The following is a 20547-nucleotide window of genomic DNA, read 5'->3' on the forward strand; positions in this document are numbered from 1 at the left end:
AAGCACTGGAGATTGTCAGAATAAATGGAATGACAATTGGAGATTTATACGTTACAAAACCTTTCAAAACAGTTCACAAAAAGACATGTCTTTTCAGGCCCACTGGCAGCTCTGCACAAGAGTGAAAAATATGGGCAACAAAAGCGTGTGAGGAAAAAAAGTCTCTGACTTAGTTCCATGAAAACTGATGTTAATACCTACTCATCTCTCTGTATATAATTATTGGATGCTACTAGCTAGCTGAAAGCAAAAACTAGGGGATGGGAGTTAATGTCTTTGAAATATATGCAGAAAACCGAGAACTGCCATGCACTACTAGACATGTGCCCCCATGACATTGTCTGGGGGTTATAGGTGGATAGTTGAATTAATAGGTAACCAGAAAATGAAATATAGCACTAAATTTGTTAAAAGAATGCCTCTGCCAAGCATTGTATTTGAAAGGACTTTTTAAAAATCTCTGTAAAAAATAAACATTGCCAATACAAGAACAGCTTGGGAAATGAGAAAGGCTGGAAGTGGAAATAAGGAGGGATATTGGCTGAGAATTTATATATGGTGATTTCTGAACATGAGGGCATGTCAACACATTAGAGTTGGGGAAGAAATATTTAAAGGTAAACTTACCAAGTCTGCATTTTCTGAAACCATTTGCAATTCAAAACACACATATACCCTTCAAAATTATTATCCGAATGTGAAACACTTATCTGAATTTTGTAATGCTGTTCTCCAGTCAAGTAGTGTGTGGAAAAGCGCATATGCTATGGTAAAGTGTGTACATAAACACATGTAGTAGTTAAAAATAGCATACAAAAAGGCAATATGTATTTAGAGGAGATAGGTTTGCAAAAATGTGTATAGTCAGGAAAATCACATGCAGATTCAAGTACAGTAGGAGAAATTCACACGAAAATGCTGGTGAATGTTCATGAGATCTTTTTCCTTCCAAAACAAAAACTGCAAGCTGATACAGAAACGTGGAGAAGTGAAGGTTAGAAAAAGGAGAAACAGGGAGATACTGACCTATTCACCAATCCCTACTTATACTGCATAAGCCAGTCATGTGCAACTGGCTCCTTCCCATTAGAGGTGGGAAGAAACAAAGTGGCTTAGCATTGTGTCTGATTCAGGAATCATGGTTTGCTGTTCTCTCAACAAACCATGATCTGGAGCCAAGACTTGTTTTGGGCTTGTAACTGATTGTTGTTGGTTAAAGTGAAACAAATCAAAACCAGTGGTTTTGGATATAAGACTAATCCAGGGATCAGTTTTGTTTCCTCCTTGCACCAGTGGAAAGAAGCAAAATATTCCAGATAAGTTAACTGTGGCTTACTGTGGTGAGCGAACTGGGGACTGAACAGCTAAAACAGAGAGAGGTATATGTCTTCCAGGTAGTTACTTGCAATTTCCTTTTGCTTAGCCAAACAGAATGCAAAGTTTGTCTTATTATTCCTACAAGCTACCTCTTTGTACCGTTAAAATCAACACGCTGAACCTGAAGAGCATTTGAAATATGAAAGAAAATAATAATTAAAGATTGATATCTCCCTTCAAAAAAATGTACGTATGGTCTTAAAGCTAACAATATGCAGCCTTAAAAACTCCAGATTCTGCGGAAGATACCCTTTTAGAAAAAGATTGTTGCATGGAAAGACATGGTTGGCGTGGCAATGTATAGGAATCAGCATTTAGGTGAGAGCGCACATCCATAAAAGCAGAGGACTTGAGCCACAAGGAAATGAAATTGCAGCAGTCTGTATGGATCAACGAGCCAGGAGGATGCTGGCGAGCCTTAGATTACAGCCTATTCACAAGAAGAAAGTAGAGAAAATTGAGGCAGTGGTTGCATTTACAAGTGCACAGCAGGCACCGTATTTTCAAAACAGGATTCAGCTTAACTTGTTGAAACTGGAATGGGCTCTTTGACTTTTCGCAAAGATGAAATGAAACTTTCAGGAAATGTGCTTCTTCTGAAAAATGCACTCGTTCACATTCATGGATGACTTTGATCACAGCCGGTAACAAATCATTAGAGGCCTCTCTGGCTAACGCCATGGCTTGTACATGCTTTGCAACTGTGTAAAGCTGCAAAAAATAACTGCTGCAGTAATAAATGAGTGTGACTTTTCTCAGGTGGGGGATCTGGGAAGTACATCCTTTCACCCATGCCTACGCATAGTGCCTCTCATCACTTCCTTGAAAACAGAATTTTGTGTGGTATTGAGGGAAAGCTCATGCTTTTTTCCCTGGGGGTTTTTTTGTGGGGGGAGCATGGTTTGTGTTAACAACTTTGGTGACCTGAGTCTAAGCTTGTTTACGCAGAAGGAAGTTCTGCTGCCTCCAACGAGGCCTGTTCATGAGCCAGCGTGCTCAAGATTTTAATCTTGGCGTGCAGAAAGCATGATGACTTTTCCAAGCAATTTTGCATTGTGAGAATGTCATCTTTGCCTACAGGTGATCGAATTGTTATTTAATATTGTGAAAACCTCACAATACTGATGCCCTTTCAGCGCCTGGCTGCAGTGCTTAAAGTTTTGTTCCACCATGCGTCATGAGGCAATGCCATCATTTTCTTTTCAATACTGGAATCCGGAGGCATTCCAGTCTGGGTTTTTCTTGTTCTGCATGCTTACTATGAGCAGGACCTGGCCAAACAACCACATACTATTCTTTCAGGAATACCTTGCAACCTGGTTCAGACAACCATGTACATTCAGATGGAGTGGAATCACAATGGCAGCCCCAGCCCCCAATGGATTGAGGTTGAATTTGACAAGATAGAAATACTGTTTTGGGGGACAGGTATGGGGGACTCCTTGATCCTGATGGGGTAACTGTGCCCCTAAAGGACCAGGTACGCAACCTGGGAGTCATTTTAGACCCAGAGCTGTCCAGGGAGGCACAGGTCAACTCTGTGTCCACAGAAGCTGTCTATCAGTACCACGGAAGCTTTCTACCAGCCTGCCCGCAGGCTGTTTCGTCAAAGTGGTGCATGCTCTGGTTATCTCCCGCTTGCACTACTGCAATGTGCAAATGTCCTTTGAAGGTGGCCCGGAAACTACAACTAATCCAGAATGTGTCAGCTAGACTGGTAACTAGCAGTGACTGCCAGGACCATATAACACTGGTCCTAAAGGATCTTCACTGGCTCCTAGTACGTTTCCGAGCACAATTCAGATAGTTCCTGCTGACCTTTTCAGCCCTCGTCCTAGTATACCTGAAGGCGTGTCTCCACCACCATCATTCAGCTCGGACACTGAGGTCCAGTTCCAAGGGTCTTCTGGCAGTTCCCTCACAGTGAGAAGTGAAGTTACAGGGAACCAGGCAGAGGGCCTTCTCAACAGTGGCGCCTACCCTGTGGAACGCCCTCCCAGCAGATGTCAAGGAGATAAAGAACTACACTATTTTTAGAAGACATCAGAAGGCAGCCCCGTATTGGGAATTTTTTTTATTATTATTTTTTAATAAATATTTATTGAGATTTTTTAAATACAAAAATGCAAAAATAATAAACAATATGACATGTATCATAACATATTTTCAAAGCTTATTTGGACTCCCTCGCGTCTCCCGCTCCCACTTGCATCATTGTAAAACTATTTCCAGCAATTTATCAACTTGTTTAGATTCTTAAGTCTCATTCATTTAATTTAGTCTAATAATTCTCCAAAAAGTTTATATTTCCCTCAATCTCATTTATCATCCAGATTACATCTAATTTAGTGGTGCTCGATTGTTTATGATCTGGCATCCTTCTTAACATTCAACCAAATTACAGTGTTTTTGTAGATAAATCCTAAATTTCTTCCAGTCTTCTTCAACCTTTTTGTATTGGGAAATTTTTAATGTTGGATGTTTTATTATGTTTTTATGTGCTAGAAGCCGTCCACAGTGGCTGAAGAAACCCAGCCAGATGAGCGGGGTATAAATAATAAAATTATTATTAAGTTCAGTAGATTCTGTGATCAAACTCTGCACCTGTATGACTGTATGTGTGTCAGGTGTACATCAGGTGTGGGGAAACTTTGACCTCCCAGATGCTGCTGAATTACAACTCCTATCTGTGATGGGGTGTCATAAAATGCCACCCACAGCAATGACTATAGTGTGCTGAGTTTCAAAGCAACTAAGGTCAGAGTCACACCATTCACTGAAAGCACTATGATACCACTATAATCAGTCCCACAAAGAACCCTGGGTTTGTCATCTGTTAGGGGTGCGGAGAGTTCTTGGGACACCCTTCTCCCCCCGCCCACCAAGCTACAATTCCTAGAGTGGCTCAGCAACCAATCCCTGTTCCCAGGGAACTCTGGGAAATGGGGCTCCATGAGGAGAATAGGGGTCTCCTAACAAGCCTCAGCACCCTTAACAAGCTACAGCTCTCATGATTATTTGGGCAAAGGCATGGCTGATTGAAGTGGTTTCATAGTGCTTTCAAAGAATACAGCCTAAATCACACCCATTGGTGTGGACAGAACATAGTGGGATGTACACCAGGGATTGGGAACCTCCGATCCAGGGGCCAGATGTGGCCCTCCAGCCCTCTGTGTCTGGACTTCTGGACTCTGGTCCTCAGACCATATTCCTGTCTCTGCTACGCTAATCAGAAGCCCTGTTTTGCATCTCCCTGAGTGACTTTGCCTGGTTTAAATATGTCCTTGAACTCTGACAAAGCTTCTTAAAGACCCTCCAAGTGTCCCTATTTTTCCAAGATTTACAGAAGCCGTCCCAGTTTCTGATTTGATCCCCGAATGTTCCAATTTTGCTAAGGACATCCCTATTATCATGGGAGAAATGTTGGAGCGTACGGACTTATGCGACCCCCGAGCCAAGGAGATAAGTACAGTCATACCTCTTGTTACGTTTGCTTCATGTTTTTTCAGGTTGCGTCCCGCGGCGACCTGGAAGTACCGGAAAGGGTTACTTCCAGGTTTCGCCACGTGCATGCGCAGACACGCAAAATGATGCCACGTGCATGTGCAGAAGCGGTGAATCGCGACCCGCGCGTGCACAGACGCGGGTTGCATTCCTTTCATGTTGTGAACGGGCCTCCAGAATGGATCCCGTTCGCAACCAGAAGTACCACTATAATTATACAACCTTTAGAAGACATCCAAGCTATGGGACGCGGGTGGCGCTGTGGGTAAAAGCCTCAGCACCTAGGGCTTGCCGATCGAAAGGTCGGCGGTTCGAATCCCCGCGGCGGGGTGCGCTCCCGCTGCTCGGTCCCAGCGCCTGCCAACCTAGCAGTTCGAAAGCACCCCCGGGTAGATAAATAGGGACCACTTACTGGTGGAAGGTAAACGGCGTTTCCGTGTGCTGCGCTGGCTCGCCAGATGCAGCTTTGTCACGCTGGCCATGTGACCCGGAAGTGTCTCCGGACAGCGCTGGCCCCCGGCCTCTTGAGTGAGATGGGCGCACAACCCCAGAGTCTGTCAAGACTGGCCCGTATGGGCAGGGCTACCTTTACCTTTACCTTAGAAGACATCCGAAGGCAGCCCTGGACAGAGAGGGCTGTTTGAGTATGTGTAAAACTAGCTGGAAAAGTCCCCGATGTTGGGAAAGATTGAGGGCACAAGGAGAAGGGGACGACAGAGGACGAGATGGTTGGATAGTGTTCTCGAAGCTACCAGCATGAGTTTGACCAAACTGCGGGAGGCAGTGGAAGACAGAAGTGCCTGGCGTGCTCTGGTCCATGGGGTCACGAAGTGTCGGACACGACTAAATGACTAAACAACAACAAACTAGCCTACTGCTCCAATTTACATTCATTTTCCTGTCCACGTTTCCTGTCGGGGAACAAAATGTGGACCTCGAGCTGAAAAAGATTCCCCACTCCTGGAGAAAGTGTTGAAAGTCTATTGCAATCCTGTGTGTAGCTTACAATTAAGAGCCCCTCATCTGGAAGCAGACCTTGTCTCTAACCTTCTCCTTGCTATAGTGACAAATTCCCCAATTTAGTATCCGCTCTGGATTTTTTTCGGGTGTCATGCTAGGAAATGAGAACAAATGTCATTGCTGGCCTACCCATTTGTGTACATTTTGTCTCTAACCTTCATAAGAGTACGGTGGCATAATGGGTATAAAATCCCCCTTTATCACTGTAAGAAAACCAAGGTACTATCAAAATCAAAAGAGATGCTGTTTCAGAAAAACAAACAACAAAATTCAAGTGCAGAAACTAGTGCTCTTCCTTTTACCAAGTATAGGACTATCACACAGAATGAATAACAAGACACTACTAACAAGCATATTTCACAGTCTCTGCGCCGTTCCGTCTACTATCTAGTCAAACTGATGTTTGCTTTCCCCAGAGTAACGCACAGCTAGCTTCAGCCAGCTTGAAGCAGTTCTGCTGTAATTATTTTAAACTCTGTTTTGTTTTGCATGTAGGATTCTGGCTGACCCAGCTGGGAAATAATTAAGTATATTGTCTACAGCTACAAGTTAAAATTTAGTTTCTTAATGTAAAGCAGTGCTCAAATGGAGAGGAAAACAGAAAAAAAGCTGGGGGATGGATGGGATGCCTTGTTCCCTTTCGTCTGTCTTCCGTGCATTCATTTTCCCCCCTCCAGTACTTATAATGCTTTGAAAATAACAGTAGATGAATTACCCTTGCATCTGTTGGAGCCAAACTAAGGCTGAAATCCTAACCCCACCTGTTTGGGCATGAGCCCCACTGAATTAAATAAGACTTACTTTTTAGCAGACATGCTTAGGATTGTAAGCGCATAGTTCCCACTGAAATCAATGGGGCTTCCCCACCCACCTTTGAATGAGAACTAAATTGTACTGATCAGCAGAATAAACCAAAGGGGTACATAGGAAAGGGAAGTGGCAGATTGGCTGTCATGCTAACCAGGATGGGAAGTGGGGATTTTCTTATTTGCCCCATAAGATCTCATTTTTAAAATTTCACACCCACTGAAGCTAATAAATTAACTATGACAGCTACAAGTTGATGTAGGTGATAAGCCCAATCTTGGGGCCTGTTGGAGGGATGAAGAAGCTTTAAACCCCGTGGATTGAAGGCCACTTCTGCCCTCCCTTCAATCAACCCTCAGAATGCTCTGTTCGGGTGTCTCATATCACACTAAAGGTAAAGGTAAAGGGACCCCTGACCGTTAGGTCCAGTCATGGCCGACTCTGGAGTTGCGGCGCTCATCTCACTTTATTGGCCAAAGGAGGCGGTGTACAGCTTCCGAGTCATGTGGCCAGCATGACTAAGCCGCTTCTGGCAGAGCAGCACACGGAAACACCGTTTACCTTCCCGTCGGAGTGGTACCTATTTATCTACTTGCACTTTGAAGTGCTTTTGAACTGCTAGGTTGGCAGGAGCAGGGACTGAGCTCACCCCATTGTGGGGATTCAGACCGCCGACCTTCTGATTGGCAAGTCCTAGGCTCTGTGGTTTAACCCACAGCGCCACCTTCATATCACACTACTGGGGAAAATATCACCAGCAGCAGATATATGCCTGCAGAACTCTTTGCAGTATATTCAAAGAGCCTACAGAGAGTCACCTCACCAGCTCTCCATGATGCTACTCTGTTACTCTGGAATTAATCCATTATCTTTGACCCACGAATCAGACGATTCATGCCCATCTTGACCTCAGCTGCACATAAAATTTGTGAGGTCTGTGATGCTCAGTAAAGATCACTTAACCAAAGACTTGAAGTTTAATTTTGCGTTTCCAATTCTTCAGGCACTGAACAATGCCTTCATCGGAAGGGGAAATAAAATATGTACATCAGTAATGGATTATGAATGAAGGTTCTGGTTTCCGTCCATTGCAGTATCACTTAAATTAAGGACCACCAACCTTTTTTGAGAGATTTCTGCTAAGAGACTACTAGGTCTCTGGAACCAGATACAGTGGTACCTCGGGTTAAGTACTTAATTCGTTCCGGAGGTCCGTTCTTAACCTGAAACTGTTCTTAACCTGAAGCACCACTTTAGCTAATGGGGCCTCCTGCTGCTGCTGTGCTGCCGGAGCACGATTTCTGTTCTCATCCTGAAGCAAAGTTCTTAATCTGAGGTACTATTTCTGGGTTAGCAGAGTCTGTAACCTGAAGCGTATGTAACCTGAAGCGTATGTAACCCGAGGTACCACTGTACTGTGTGTTACTTTGGATTATCCATTGCAGGTTTTGAAGTTCACCAACCTGATGGACTCCAAAGTTTTATTGGACGCCAATTCCCATCATCCTTGACCCCTGGCCATGTTGGCTAGGGCTGATAGGAGTTGTAATCCAACATTTGGAGGGCACTGGGTTGGAGAATGCTGCTGTAGACGAATTGTTAATTCACTCTGAGTCTGTATCCTTATGTAGAAAAACAAAACAGCACCATCTATGTACAAAATGGAGGTACCAGCAGGCTTCGGGAAACCTTCAGGTTTGCAGAAGGACAAGTGAAAAACAGGGGGTGAGAGAAAGTTGCTAAATCCATGAATTCTGCATATTATAATGAGCACAGGAAACTCTGCAGGATCAGGGCCCAGCTCAAGGCTGAGGGATCTTTGGTCCTCCGAGTGTTGTTGAACTTCACCTCTCATCATCATCAATGGTAAAGAAGGATGGGAGGATATCCATCAGGGAGCCCAGCCTTGGCCTAACCAATTAACTTCATAAAATGTCGCATTACAATACGGCAATGAGTGAATGGTTGTCTCCACAATATTTAAATGAACGAGCGGCTCCTGTTTCCACACAGCTGTGTGCGCACATCAGAAGCCATCTGTTTTTCTGTCTGAGAGCACTCCAGTGGCCAATAACCCTACCAGTGTAAAAACATAACCCATCTTATTTCATTTTTCTTACCAAATCTTGTATCTTGTTTGAAGTTATGACATGGGGACTGTCCCTTCACCCAAAACATAACAGTTGCCTAATCCTTATGGCAGAACATTAGTGCTATATTTAAAGTGTTCATCGTTGTTAGTAACATTCATATTCTAAGTTTCTTGCTAGAAGCCTAGGTTGCTTTGACTTTAAGCACAGAGTCTCACCCCATTTGCTGAGCAAAATAATATACAGCGAACACAACACTTGTGAAATGGGGAAAATCAAACACTATATCTGCTATCTTACCACATGACAAACATTTGAGGACTCTGGGCTCTGGAAAGTACTCACCTTTGAAGGTCGCCTTGCTGTATAAATGGCCACAGACTCAATTCCTTGTTGCTGCAAAGACTTAGTATATTCTCCGATTATTTTGTCTGTAGACATAAAATTTATTATAACTGCTTAACAATGTCATTAAGTTCACCCAAAATTGCTACGATATCTTGGAAGGCAACAATTCTCAGGTAGTAAAGAAGTGTCCGTGCTCATTTATATTGAAATATTAACCGTTAAACAATGTACTTGACAAATCACAAAAGCAAAGTAAGACATCTAAGTTTCCCCGATCAAAACAATGTTTCAGAAAAGGTCCAGAGGGTTAGTGACTATTGAAAGTTATTAAAAAGTAAGTTGAAGTGAGGGAAAGATTAGATTAAGTAGGCAGACCACCAGCAATGCCCAAATACTATTCAGGCAGCTCAATTTTTTGCTAAGATATGAATCTGGTTGACATGTGAACTGGGGTGATAACACATGAAGTGGTTTAAAAATTCCTTTACAACAAGAGGAGATCTGTATTCCTCCATATGTTGTTGGTCTACAACTTCTGACATCACTGACTATTGACCATGAATTTTTGGAAACTGTAATGTTTCATGCCTTGAGCTCTATGATGGAGATATTGATGTACTAATTAATTAAATAAAAGTACAATTGCTTATTATTGAACTCAACTGGCATATGACCCCAAGAAGAACTTAGTGGATTTTTATAAGAACCATGGTATCTGAGGACACATCATAGCTGTCAACTTTTCCCTTTTCCTGCATGGAATCCTATTCAGAATAAGGGAATTTCCCTGTAAAAAAGGGAAACATTGACAGCTATGGGACACATATCCACAGAGTAGGTGTGGATCACAGTGGATCCACTGCAACTAGATCTCTGTTCACTTTGTACACGTTATTCCTTCTCTAGCAAGGGAATATGCATGAAAGCCTCTTTCCCCCCTGAATGCTGATCTTTCATGCTTAATTGTTAATAACAACCTGGATCACTTGTGGATTGTTTCACTTACCATTTTCCAGGAGCTCCTTTCGAGTGGATAGGTCATTCGTCCTACATGGGAAACATAGAAAGAAAGAAAATGAAAATGTTGGAAGGGGAAGAATACTGACATGGCCTACCACTTGCAGTTGAAACAACAATACTACTAATGATTTGAATGAAAATGAAAACACAGGAAATAAAAAAGAACAGCACAGAAATATAACAACTGGACAACTTACCGGTAGCTCTGGGGGTGTTTTTTTTTTTTAAAAAAAAAAATTAATTAAGGATTTTAGCTTTCCTAGACAGGGCATGTTCCAAACTGAAGCATCCAGGGGACTCAGTAAGGGAACAGTATTCCAGAAAGAGGGTCGGGCTGCAAAATCAGATCACATATAGAATGCAAGGATAACTCCAGGGCTGGAAATCTAATATTCAATCAGCGGTTGAATTTAATTCCGAAAGATGCCAGTTGTCTTGGGTAGAGATTGCAAAATGGAGAATACAAAATGGGAACTGGACAGTGGGGAGAGATAAAGGGTTAATGACCCCTGCCCCCCAACATCACGGTCCCAAGGCTATTTAGTGAGGGGAGGGGATTATCCAGATTGGGACCATGGCATTGGGAAGAGCGGCTAACCTTTTCCCTCATGCCACATTGTGACATAGAAGAGCTATGAAAGGTATGCCCCTCAACTGTTGCACTTTGACACCCTGGAATTACAGGAGCCATCCTGGCTTCTGATTGGATCCTGGGATGTCTTGTTTTGTCTCCTGTTAAAGCACAGCTCTCCAAGATGCCTATTTTGGGGTCTGGGGCGTGCTCTCACACAAGTCACCTGGCTCCCACGAGAACTCAGCCCCGACATGTGAGCAATTGGTGGAGGTGCATTCTCAAAAAATCACAACTTACACAGGAGCACAGCCCCCCAAAAAGCGCACCCCGATTTTCCTTTGTTTTATGTTGGAGGGTATGGAAAGGGATAACAAAAAATGGCAATTTTGGCAACATATGGCTTCCCTTTTTTGCATATGTTAATAAGGGGGGGGGTCTTTTTCTCCCCCCTTATCTCAATAAAGCCTGTGGAGAGGATATGTACATTGATAACTCTTATGGATAACATATTGTAGAAAGAGTTGCACAACCCATAAATTACATAAACTGGATGTAAATGTTAATACCAGATTTCTTGTTTTTGATGAAATGGTTGCCTTGCAATTTTTGTTTTATTGTTTAAAAAATTAATAAAATTTTCCATGGGGAAAAACAATGAATGTGTTGTGTTTAGGCTGGCCCCTTAAAACTTAGATTTGTTATTAACAATGATTGCCTTCCTAAGAGATCTAATGTTTTCAGGGTAATTTGCTGTTGAGTAAGGAAAAGCTGATTAAAAAACAAATCCAACGATGGGTAAACTGACAGAAGAACAAGCTGGTATTGGATAAGACAGATAATCAGATCCTTGTCAGACTCAATAATTTATGCCTCCATTGAATGACTTTACGTAATGTGACTATTGACAACACCTATAGGACAGCCTATAATGAGAGATCATGTTTGAAGAGCAAGACAGGGAGGCAGAAATGTCTATATTAGATTAACAATTCCATTCAGGGTAGTCCAACAGAGCCGTTCAATGCAATCTAGGTATCTTGCATAATACGTAATTTTAGTTTATCTAGTCCAAAAAAAATAGGGGCCATGATGTCGCCCTTGAACAGATAGGTGCAGGGGCGTAGAAAGGGGGAGCGATAGGTGTAGCCCACCCTGGGTTTCACCACTGACGGGGGTGACAAAATGGCGGGCAGTATTCACTGTGGGGCCTGCAGCACTCCCAAGCCATGAGTCTCCAGTGCCCACGGGCCCTATGTCAGGAGCCAGGCCCTGTGACCAGTAGGGCTTTGCAGGACTAGGGGTTTCCTAAATTTGTTCTGAAGAGGCAAGGCGTGGCTGCACAGGTGAGGCTGATTGGTAACTCACAGCATCTGGTGGCAAGAGCCGGGAAGGGATATAAGGTCAGCATTTCCCTTTGGCTCTTTGCCACAGCAACATGCTTCCAACCTTGGGCTTCTTGACTCCTGGTTTCCTGATCCTCGCACCTTTGGATTCTTGATTCCCGGCTCTCTGACCTTTGGCTTCCGGACTCCTGGCTTCCGGACTCCCGTTCCTGCTCCCACCCCGTCATCTTGCCCCCGGTCCGGACGTCCTCCGCCAGGACTTTGACCGCCTGTAAACTGGACCTTGACACTCTATGCTGTCCGCCCACTGCCTCTTACCCCCAGATGTAGGACAGCTGAGGCCCCATGGCATGCCCTGTCCCTATGGGCACCACACCCCCGTCCCATCCCATCCCTATGGGTGCCGTGTGCCCCATACGTCCCTATGGGCGCTGCCCATCCTGTCCCTCCCTGTGGGAGGGAGCCAGTGTGGTGTAGTGGTTAAGGGCAGTAGTCTCGTAATCTGGTGAACTGGGTTTGCATCTCCGCTCCTCCACATGCAGCTGCTGGTTGACCTTGGGCTAGTCACACTTCTCTGAAGTCTCTCAGCCCCACTCACCTCACAGAGTGTTTGTTGTGGGGGAGGAAGGGAAAGGAGAATGTTAGCCGCTTTGAGACTCCTTTGGGTAGTGATAAAGCGGGATATCAAATCCAAATTTCTTCTTCTATGGGCATCCTTATGGGCAGTTCACCCCGCCCCTATGGGCGGTTCGCCTTGCCCCTGGGCATGCCATCCCAAGTGCCTGAGAGGCTTCCTCCACCGCTGGGTAGGTGTCCTGTTGATTAGTAACCTCAAGGCCCCTGCTGTTCTCCTGTCTTATAGTTCTCTACATTTAAACCATATTTGGACTTTAGATCAAGAACTGCACTTCCCGATAACTCTTGCAATGGAAATGCTGTCCTCTGTAAAGGGGAGACTGGCGCTGAAATGCCTCTCCACATGCCACCGAAACTACATGAGTTGTTCCGAAAGGGACAATGCAACTATCCCCAAGCATACCTCCCAAACTAGCCAGGTCTAGCCAAGCTGCTTGGGGGAGCAAAACTGCCAAACTTTAGCCAAGTTGACCTCATGCTAAAGATGCATTAAATTGCCACTTGGTTCTCTCAAGTTGTGCCGCCTTTTCTTGGAGCCAGAGGTGAGGATCCTGTGCTGTGTGCTCACAGGATGTTGTTGAATTTTAGCACGCATGTTAGATATTCATGTGTCTCTGGAGGAAACCGGCTGTATGGTATCTGTGTGTCGTGTGCATTGGGATATGGTAGAGGGCAATACCTGTGGAATTGCTTGCATAGGTGAGGTTTTTAAGCGATTGCTTTGCATTTGGATAAAAATCACAAGAAACACTCTCAAACCATTCAGAGTTGTGTATATGCGAGCATACATGCATGTGTGTGTGAATTCTCATTCCAAAAAGCCTTTAAGAAAATGTGAGACATGAAATTGTCTTCTGAATATGATGCTACATGATAAGGCAATAATTTTACCCGCCGGTTGGAGTGCTTTCATTTTTCTGTGGTTGTCCCAGAGGATAAAATATTGAGAAGGCAGGTTCACCATATTACTATGAAGGTGAAAAATCGCTCTGTGCTGACTTTTAACATACAACAAATGATGGCGTAAGTCAGGTAAACAGAACCTTAGGAGGTTACGGATAATGAAAGAGACACAGCACATCTAAAACATTTTTATTATATCAATATCTTTTTTTCTGTTTACTCAGACGATACTGGATTTCGCAGAATTGCTCAGGGTTCCTTTTTTTAAAAAAATCCATTTATCATTTGCAAATGTGCCACCTATTTTATTTTTGCGGGTTTCTTGGTGTCGGGCAATAGGAGTCAAGATGAATGGCTCACCTCCCAGCTTTATTCAAATGATGCACTTGGAAAATTTAATTATATGGAATGTGTTTGGCTGTTGTTTTTCCTAACATTGTTCCTCAGTGGTATGGGTTCTTCCCCTTAGGGAAAGGCCCATAGATCAATCATAGCACATAAATTTTGCATGTGCAAGGACTCAGGTTCAATATCCGTCATCTCCAGGAAGCTTGGAAAGATGATTCTCAAAGGTCATGTCTACACCATAACACAGACTGGAGGAGCCTGTGACTCTCTGGAACTTGTTGGACTATAGTTCCCAAAATCCTTGATCAGCTTTCTTCAACTTGTAGTCCAGATGTTTTGGACTACACCTCTAAACAGCCCCTGGCAGCATGGCCAGTAGTCAAGAATGATGGGAGTTGTCTGGCTCAGAGGTCATGCTGGCTGATGGGAATTGGAAGTTGGAATCCAACCTCACCTGAAGGGCTACAGGTTCTCCACCCCAGGATATAGAAACCAGAGTGCCTTAACATTAATTAAAGAAGTGATAACATAATGTGCGGCAGTCTTGGACTTTTGGAACATCATAGGAGGCAGTATCTGGTGGTCAAAACCTTTCATCATCATCATATAAACTATTACTATTAGTAGTAGTAGTAGTACCCTGCCCATCTGGCTGGGTTGCCACAAACGCTCTGGGCAGCTTCCAACAAAAGAGTAAAAATACATTAAAACATCAATCATTAAAAACTTCCCTAAACAGGGCTGCCTTCAGATGTCTTCTAAATGACAGATAGTTGTTTATTTCTTTGACATCTGATGGGAGGGCGTTCCACAGGACAAGCACCACTATCAAGAAGGTCCTCTGCCTGGTTCCCTGTAACTTTGCTTCTTGCAGTGAGGGAACCGCAGAAGGCCCTTGGCGCTGGTTGAACGATGGGGGTGGAGACACTCCTTCAGGTATACTGGGCTTTTAGACGTCTTCTAAAGGTTGTATAGTTACTCATCTCCTTGGCATCTGATGGGAGGGTGTTCCACAGGGCGGGTGTCACTACCAAGAAGACTCTCTGCCCGGTTCCCTGTCTTTCTTCTTCTTCTTTGGCGATCACTCGTCACCGAGTAAGATTGTCTTCCATGAACACGATCTTAACAGTGATTCCATAAGTGACTGTGGAGGCCAATTCTGGATCCACACGTCCTTCCACAGTGGCAGTGTAGGTTTCTGGGTGGGAGTTGATCATGGTGAGGGTTTGCCAAATGTGCCTTCCTCTTAGCTCATTTCTCCCTTTCATCCTGAGTTTGAGTGTCTTCGAAGCCCATGACACCTTTGGTAAAGGCTGTTCTCCAATTGGAGTGCTTACTTCTGGTTCCCTGTAGCTTCTCTTCTCTCCGTGAGGGAACCACCAGAAGATCCTCGGAGCTGGATCTCAGCATCCGGGCTGAACAATAGGGGGTGGAGATGCTGTATCTATGAGCTGTATCCAATGCTAGTCCTACACAGAAAATGCCTATAAATGTGACTAACTTAGTTTCATTCATTTCAGTGAGTCTGCTACATGTATGATTCTTACATAAGGCCTGCGTAAAAAGCCACAAGAGTTTTGTACATGCATGCAAGAGTGCTGTGAACTCCCTGAGATTTCTGGATGAAGGGTGATGTGGGGATGGCGGATGCAGCATGGGGGCACACCCCCACCTGAGCATAAGACATGCCACAGCATGTCTAGCCGCCATGCCCAGTCTCTGACCTTTGCCTCCCTCACAGAAAGCTTTGCTTAATGTTCCACTTGGCTGGAGCATGACGAGTGAAGAAGAAGAAGAAGAAGAACCAGAAGAGTTTGGATTTGATATCCCGCTTTATCACTACCTGAAGGAGTCTCAAAGCAGCTAACATTCTTCTTTCCCTCCCTCCCCCACAACAAACACTCTGTGAGGTGAGTGGGGCTGAGAGACTTCAGAGAAGTGTGACTAGCCCAAGGTCACCCAGCAGCTGCATGTGGAGGAGCGGGGAAGCGAACCCGGTTGACCAGATAATGAGTCTACCGCTCTTAACCACTACACCACACTGGCTGAAGCAGCTGTTATCAAGTATCAAGGGAACATTTGGGGGAAGCACCTGGTTTGACATGTAAATCGCTAACACTGGAAATGTGCCTTGCTGGAAATTTGTTAAGTTCAGAGTGGTTTCACTACTGTTTCCAACTGTTGATTTCTGCTAATAAAAAGAGGCTCTGCAAAGCTAGCCAGCAGCTTGGTTGCTTGGTTGCTCCTGCACAGCTCACATGCATTCAACTCCCGCGTCGTCCATCCTTATTTCTACAGATGGCATACAAATTTAATAAATAATAATAATAGCCTCATACCTGCTGGTCAGTGGTAGCTTTATCACAAACACATTGGGTTTGGATCCATTAACCATCAGCTGGGATGTTTCTTTGCCGTCTACATTTACCAAGGCCCAGTTCAGCATTTCTTGGAGGTACCCTGAAAGGTGACTCACGGCCTGGCAGTCCACAGCTGGCAAGACTAAAGAAGATGATGAAGTCCTCAGAAGTTCCTGTAGTAAGCACAAAGCACAGTTAATTATGAATTGGATGATTAAAGCAGGAATGATTGCTTTCTTTTTCTTTTTTACTCTGATAGGCTTGATTACAGTCTTTTAGAGCCTCCATTATGCAAAATAAACTCTGTTATCCTCAACAAGAATTTGACATGCAATTTCATTATATAAACAACCCGATAATCATCATCATCATCAAGCTGAACACACACAAAAAATGTTCAAGTGTTCACAATTTTCTGAATGTTTTTATTGGCGTGGGGGTTAATTAATCTCTGTGTGTACATGTGAAAATTGGCTGATTTGCAAGCAGTTTATAGGTTGATGAAAAAGTCAACCTTGTGTTTAAAATATTGTGTGTGTGTGTGTGTGTGTGAGAGAGAGAGAGAGAGAGAGAGAGAGAACTACGAATGGTCCTGTCCTATGATGTGGCATACTAGCAGTTTTAAGGAAGCCTCACAAAGCCACTTCTGAGCTGGAGAGGAGGTGGGGTTGCGGGCTCCACACCCTCCCCACGTGTGCGGGGGCTGAGTAACAGCCCTCGCGAGACTGGGGGAATCCTCGGACGCGTCATCTCCCTGGCCAGCCAATCGGCCCGGGCAATTTAGGGCTGGCACGGCCGAGGATTTCCCTCTCTTCTTCATTCCAGCTGCTCCGGTTTCCCACCCTGCCCGCCCTTAGGTTTGGCTCTCTGACATTGCAATGGACTTCGGTTGGTCGCCATCAAGGGGCCTGATAGGAATTTTTTCCACTTGGCAAATTGGCACCAGCCATTTGGTTTTTCACCTACCTCATAGCAAATCGTCACAACTTCCTCGGCATTGGTAAGGGTATTGTTATGCAGATGGGGGGGGAGGAAGCGCCATCACCTTCCCCCAAATTGAAGGGTGGTCCGGTAAAGGATTCCGGGGGGCGTTGCCCTGTCTGAAGACTATGGAGGTGTGGGCCTAAGGCACGCCCCCGAGTGGTGACCCTGGGGGAGTTCCTAGTTGATATACATCAGCAGGACTCCCCCTGCTGGCGGTTAACCCTTCAAGCAATCAGGCTGAAGACGGTTAGTCGATAGGACCAATACCTAAGCCTGCAATCAATAAAGTTGTGGCCTTTTTTTGCCCATTAACCTTAAATGCTGTGTCTTGTGTCTTTATTTTCCAAGGGGGGAGGCGGGTACTCGCCACGTAATTCTCTCACGATGATTATTACAGTCATCAGGCAGTGAAGTGACCTGCGGTTCAGGTGATAACACAGATCTCCACATCTCTCTGGCCCAGGTCCTATTTTACTGTATTTAAAGCCTCATGCTTCAGGATGCAATTGTATCCCCAAAATTGCATGCACTTGCAAAATGCACGGACTACTTTTTCCATATTTACAAGGAACACAAAACCTCTGAGACATTTATCGCAGGTGATCTTATCCAGCCTCAACTGCTGGATAGCTCAGTTGATAGGGCATAGGACTCTTAATCTCAGGGCAATGGGTTCAATCCCCATGTTGGGTGAAAGATTCTTGCATTGCAGGGCATTGTGGTCCTGTTTAACTCTACAATCCTATGATTCTACAACAGCAAAGTCCTTTCCTTTTAAATCTGCTCCGCACTGTACAACTGATGGCCAGGAGTGGATCCATACATCCCTATGAAATCTGGCCGTGGCTTGGGGTTCCCCATTCCTGATTATAAGTATTTTAGTTACAGTACATGTTCATTTTCCAAAACACAGACCCATTAGTACTCTTTATTAAAAGGAGATCAAAGAGCCATCTGTTTCCTCTCAGGTAATGGCTATGTGAGCATCATCAAATCAATGGATAATTAGCATCACTGCATTCCTTAAAGCATTTAGATTGCTTATCATCCATGTTTGCTTGCTTTTTAACATATGCCCTATTGCTGGAATGAGAATTCTTCTACCAATCATTCATAGGTAGGTATTCAACTCAGAGTAAATTCATTCATTTCAATGGGTCTACCGTGAGTAAAATTAAGTTGAATACGACCTTTAGTTATCACCTATAATTTAGTTCACAAAATATTCCCCTGAACCTGACAGAATCTCCTTAACTGAACCACCCCTCAGAAGCCGAGGAACTCCCACACTGCCAAAGATCCACACACAGAAGAAACAGCAAGTCTTGGGTAACCTCAAACACTTTCCTGAAAATTGCAGGTGCTTAAGTTTATTTTATGACTATTGCTTTCTCAAGCTGGAAAGAGCCTTCAGCCTGTTACCAGAATTGCAATGTCTCTGTCATTCCTTTCAGGTGTTGTTTTGTTTTGCTTTTGAAAACTGCTGGGAGATGCCATATGAGATAGTTATGCTTGCCTGAACATTGCGAAACGGTGTCTCATTTCCAGAGGAGCTGGCGTAATGTGTGAAGTCATCCACACTAAGCTGAAAAACAAAAACCAAAAGATAGCATAGGTCGCTGGGGGGGACATCTCGGCTCATTAGACACAAGCTGCACTCCTCGGCTATGAGACAAGACAAATTGCTGACACCTACCGCATCTTGAAGAAACAAGGCGACATTTCTGGGGTCTGGAGAAGCCAGAGCTTGCTTCAGCAATGCATGCAGCTCCTGCTCTGAGATAACGTGCCCTTCATGTAAAGTGGTTGCCAAGTCTTGGAAGGATCTGAAAGAAATTAATTTTTCAAAGGGCTGTTTACTTTTATTTTAACGGGATCGAAAATTTCGCACAGCAGCTTGTACGTGTGTGTGATGTTTGTGAAGTGCGTGTGTATGTATTCCTTTTCGTAAAAGAGAGAGAGGTGCAGATGCTTGCATGTTGATAAATTAGAAAATGGCTTTCTTACCGCTGCCCCTTCCGCTTCTCTACTGAATTCTACACAATAAAAATATTATTTACAACATTTTAGAGATGATGTTTATCACTTTGAGCTATAAAGACTTAAAAATTGAGACCGGTGCCAAGGGTCCCAGTCACAAAATGGCCACCGTGAGGTGTGTGGCCTAGTACACAATGTCTGTCACGGGGATAGAGGATTGCACAAAATGAGAGAGTCATTGGTGCTTGCCACAGCTCCACTACCATGGGAAGTCAGTACTAGGTCCTGCGGGTCTTCACAATCACAAAATATTGATGCTGTTGACACCTATTAACAACAGGGAGCATTTCCTGGTACCAAAGAAAATATACAAGATGCCCAACCATCTTGGACTACTGCAATGCGCTCTACATGGGGCTACCTTTGAAGGTGACCCGGAAACTACAATTAATCTAGAATGCGGCAGCTAGACTGGTGACTGGGAGTGGCCGACACCAGTCCTGAAAGACCTACATTGGCTCCCAGTACATTTCTGAGCACAAATCAAAGTGTTGGTGCTGATCTTTAAAGCCCTAAACGACCTTGGTCCAGTATACCTGAAGGAGTGTCTCCACCCCTATCGTTCAGCCCGGACGCTGAGGTCCAGCTCCAAGGGCCTTCTGGCGGTTCCCTCCCTGCGAGAAGTGAGGTTACAGGGAACCAGGCAGAGGGCCTTCTTGGTGGTGGTGCCTGTCCTGAGGAGCGCCCTCCCATCAGATGTCAAGGCAATAAACGACTGTCTGACTTTTAGAAGACATCTGAAGGCAGCCCTGTTTCGGGAAGTTTTTTATGTTTGATATTTTATTGTGTTTTTAATATTCTGTTGGGAGCCACTCAGGGAAACCCAGCCAGATGGGTGGGGTATAAATAATAAATTATTATTATTATATTTAATAATAATAATAATAATAATAATAATAATAATAATAATGTATGCCTACAGCCACCGATCTCAGGGCGGTTCACAATGTTGGTGCTATAATAATAATAATAATAATAATAATAATAATAATAATAATAATGTATGCCTACAGCCACCGATCTCAGGGCGGTTCACAATGTTGGTGCTTTCCAGATAGAGCATCAACTGAATGCAGAAAACCACCTACCATCTTAAATTTCCCACAATTCTCAGGAGCACCCAACATAACCCAGATGGGTGGGATATAAATAAATTATTATTATTATTATTATTATTATTATTATTTCCACAC

The 20547-nt window shown here is 44.1% G+C and overlaps 1 protein-coding gene across 1 annotated transcript in view; it reads right to left on the bottom strand.

The window, feature by feature from the left end:
* The window catches only part of LOC307225922 (V-type proton ATPase subunit S1-like), a gene marked incomplete at its 3' end in the record, with an annotated part of 46970 nt that overhangs the window by 16146 nt on the left and 10277 nt on the right, over positions 1-20547 (bottom strand). The window contains exons 2-6 of the mRNA XM_079994325.1: positions 19011-19140; positions 18831-18899; positions 16310-16503; positions 10153-10193; positions 9144-9229 (exon numbers count right to left, since the gene is read on the bottom strand). Of these exons, the coding sequence (XP_079850451.1) occupies positions 9144-9229; positions 10153-10193; positions 16310-16503; positions 18831-18899; positions 19011-19140 (520 nt within the window). The remainder of the gene's footprint in view (positions 1-9143; positions 9230-10152; positions 10194-16309; positions 16504-18830; positions 18900-19010; positions 19141-20547) is intronic.

The sequence above is a fragment of the Podarcis cretensis genome (assembly GCF_951804945.1).
Source record: "Podarcis cretensis genome assembly, chromosome: 10".
Taxonomy (NCBI): Eukaryota; Metazoa; Chordata; class Lepidosauria; order Squamata; family Lacertidae; genus Podarcis; species Podarcis cretensis.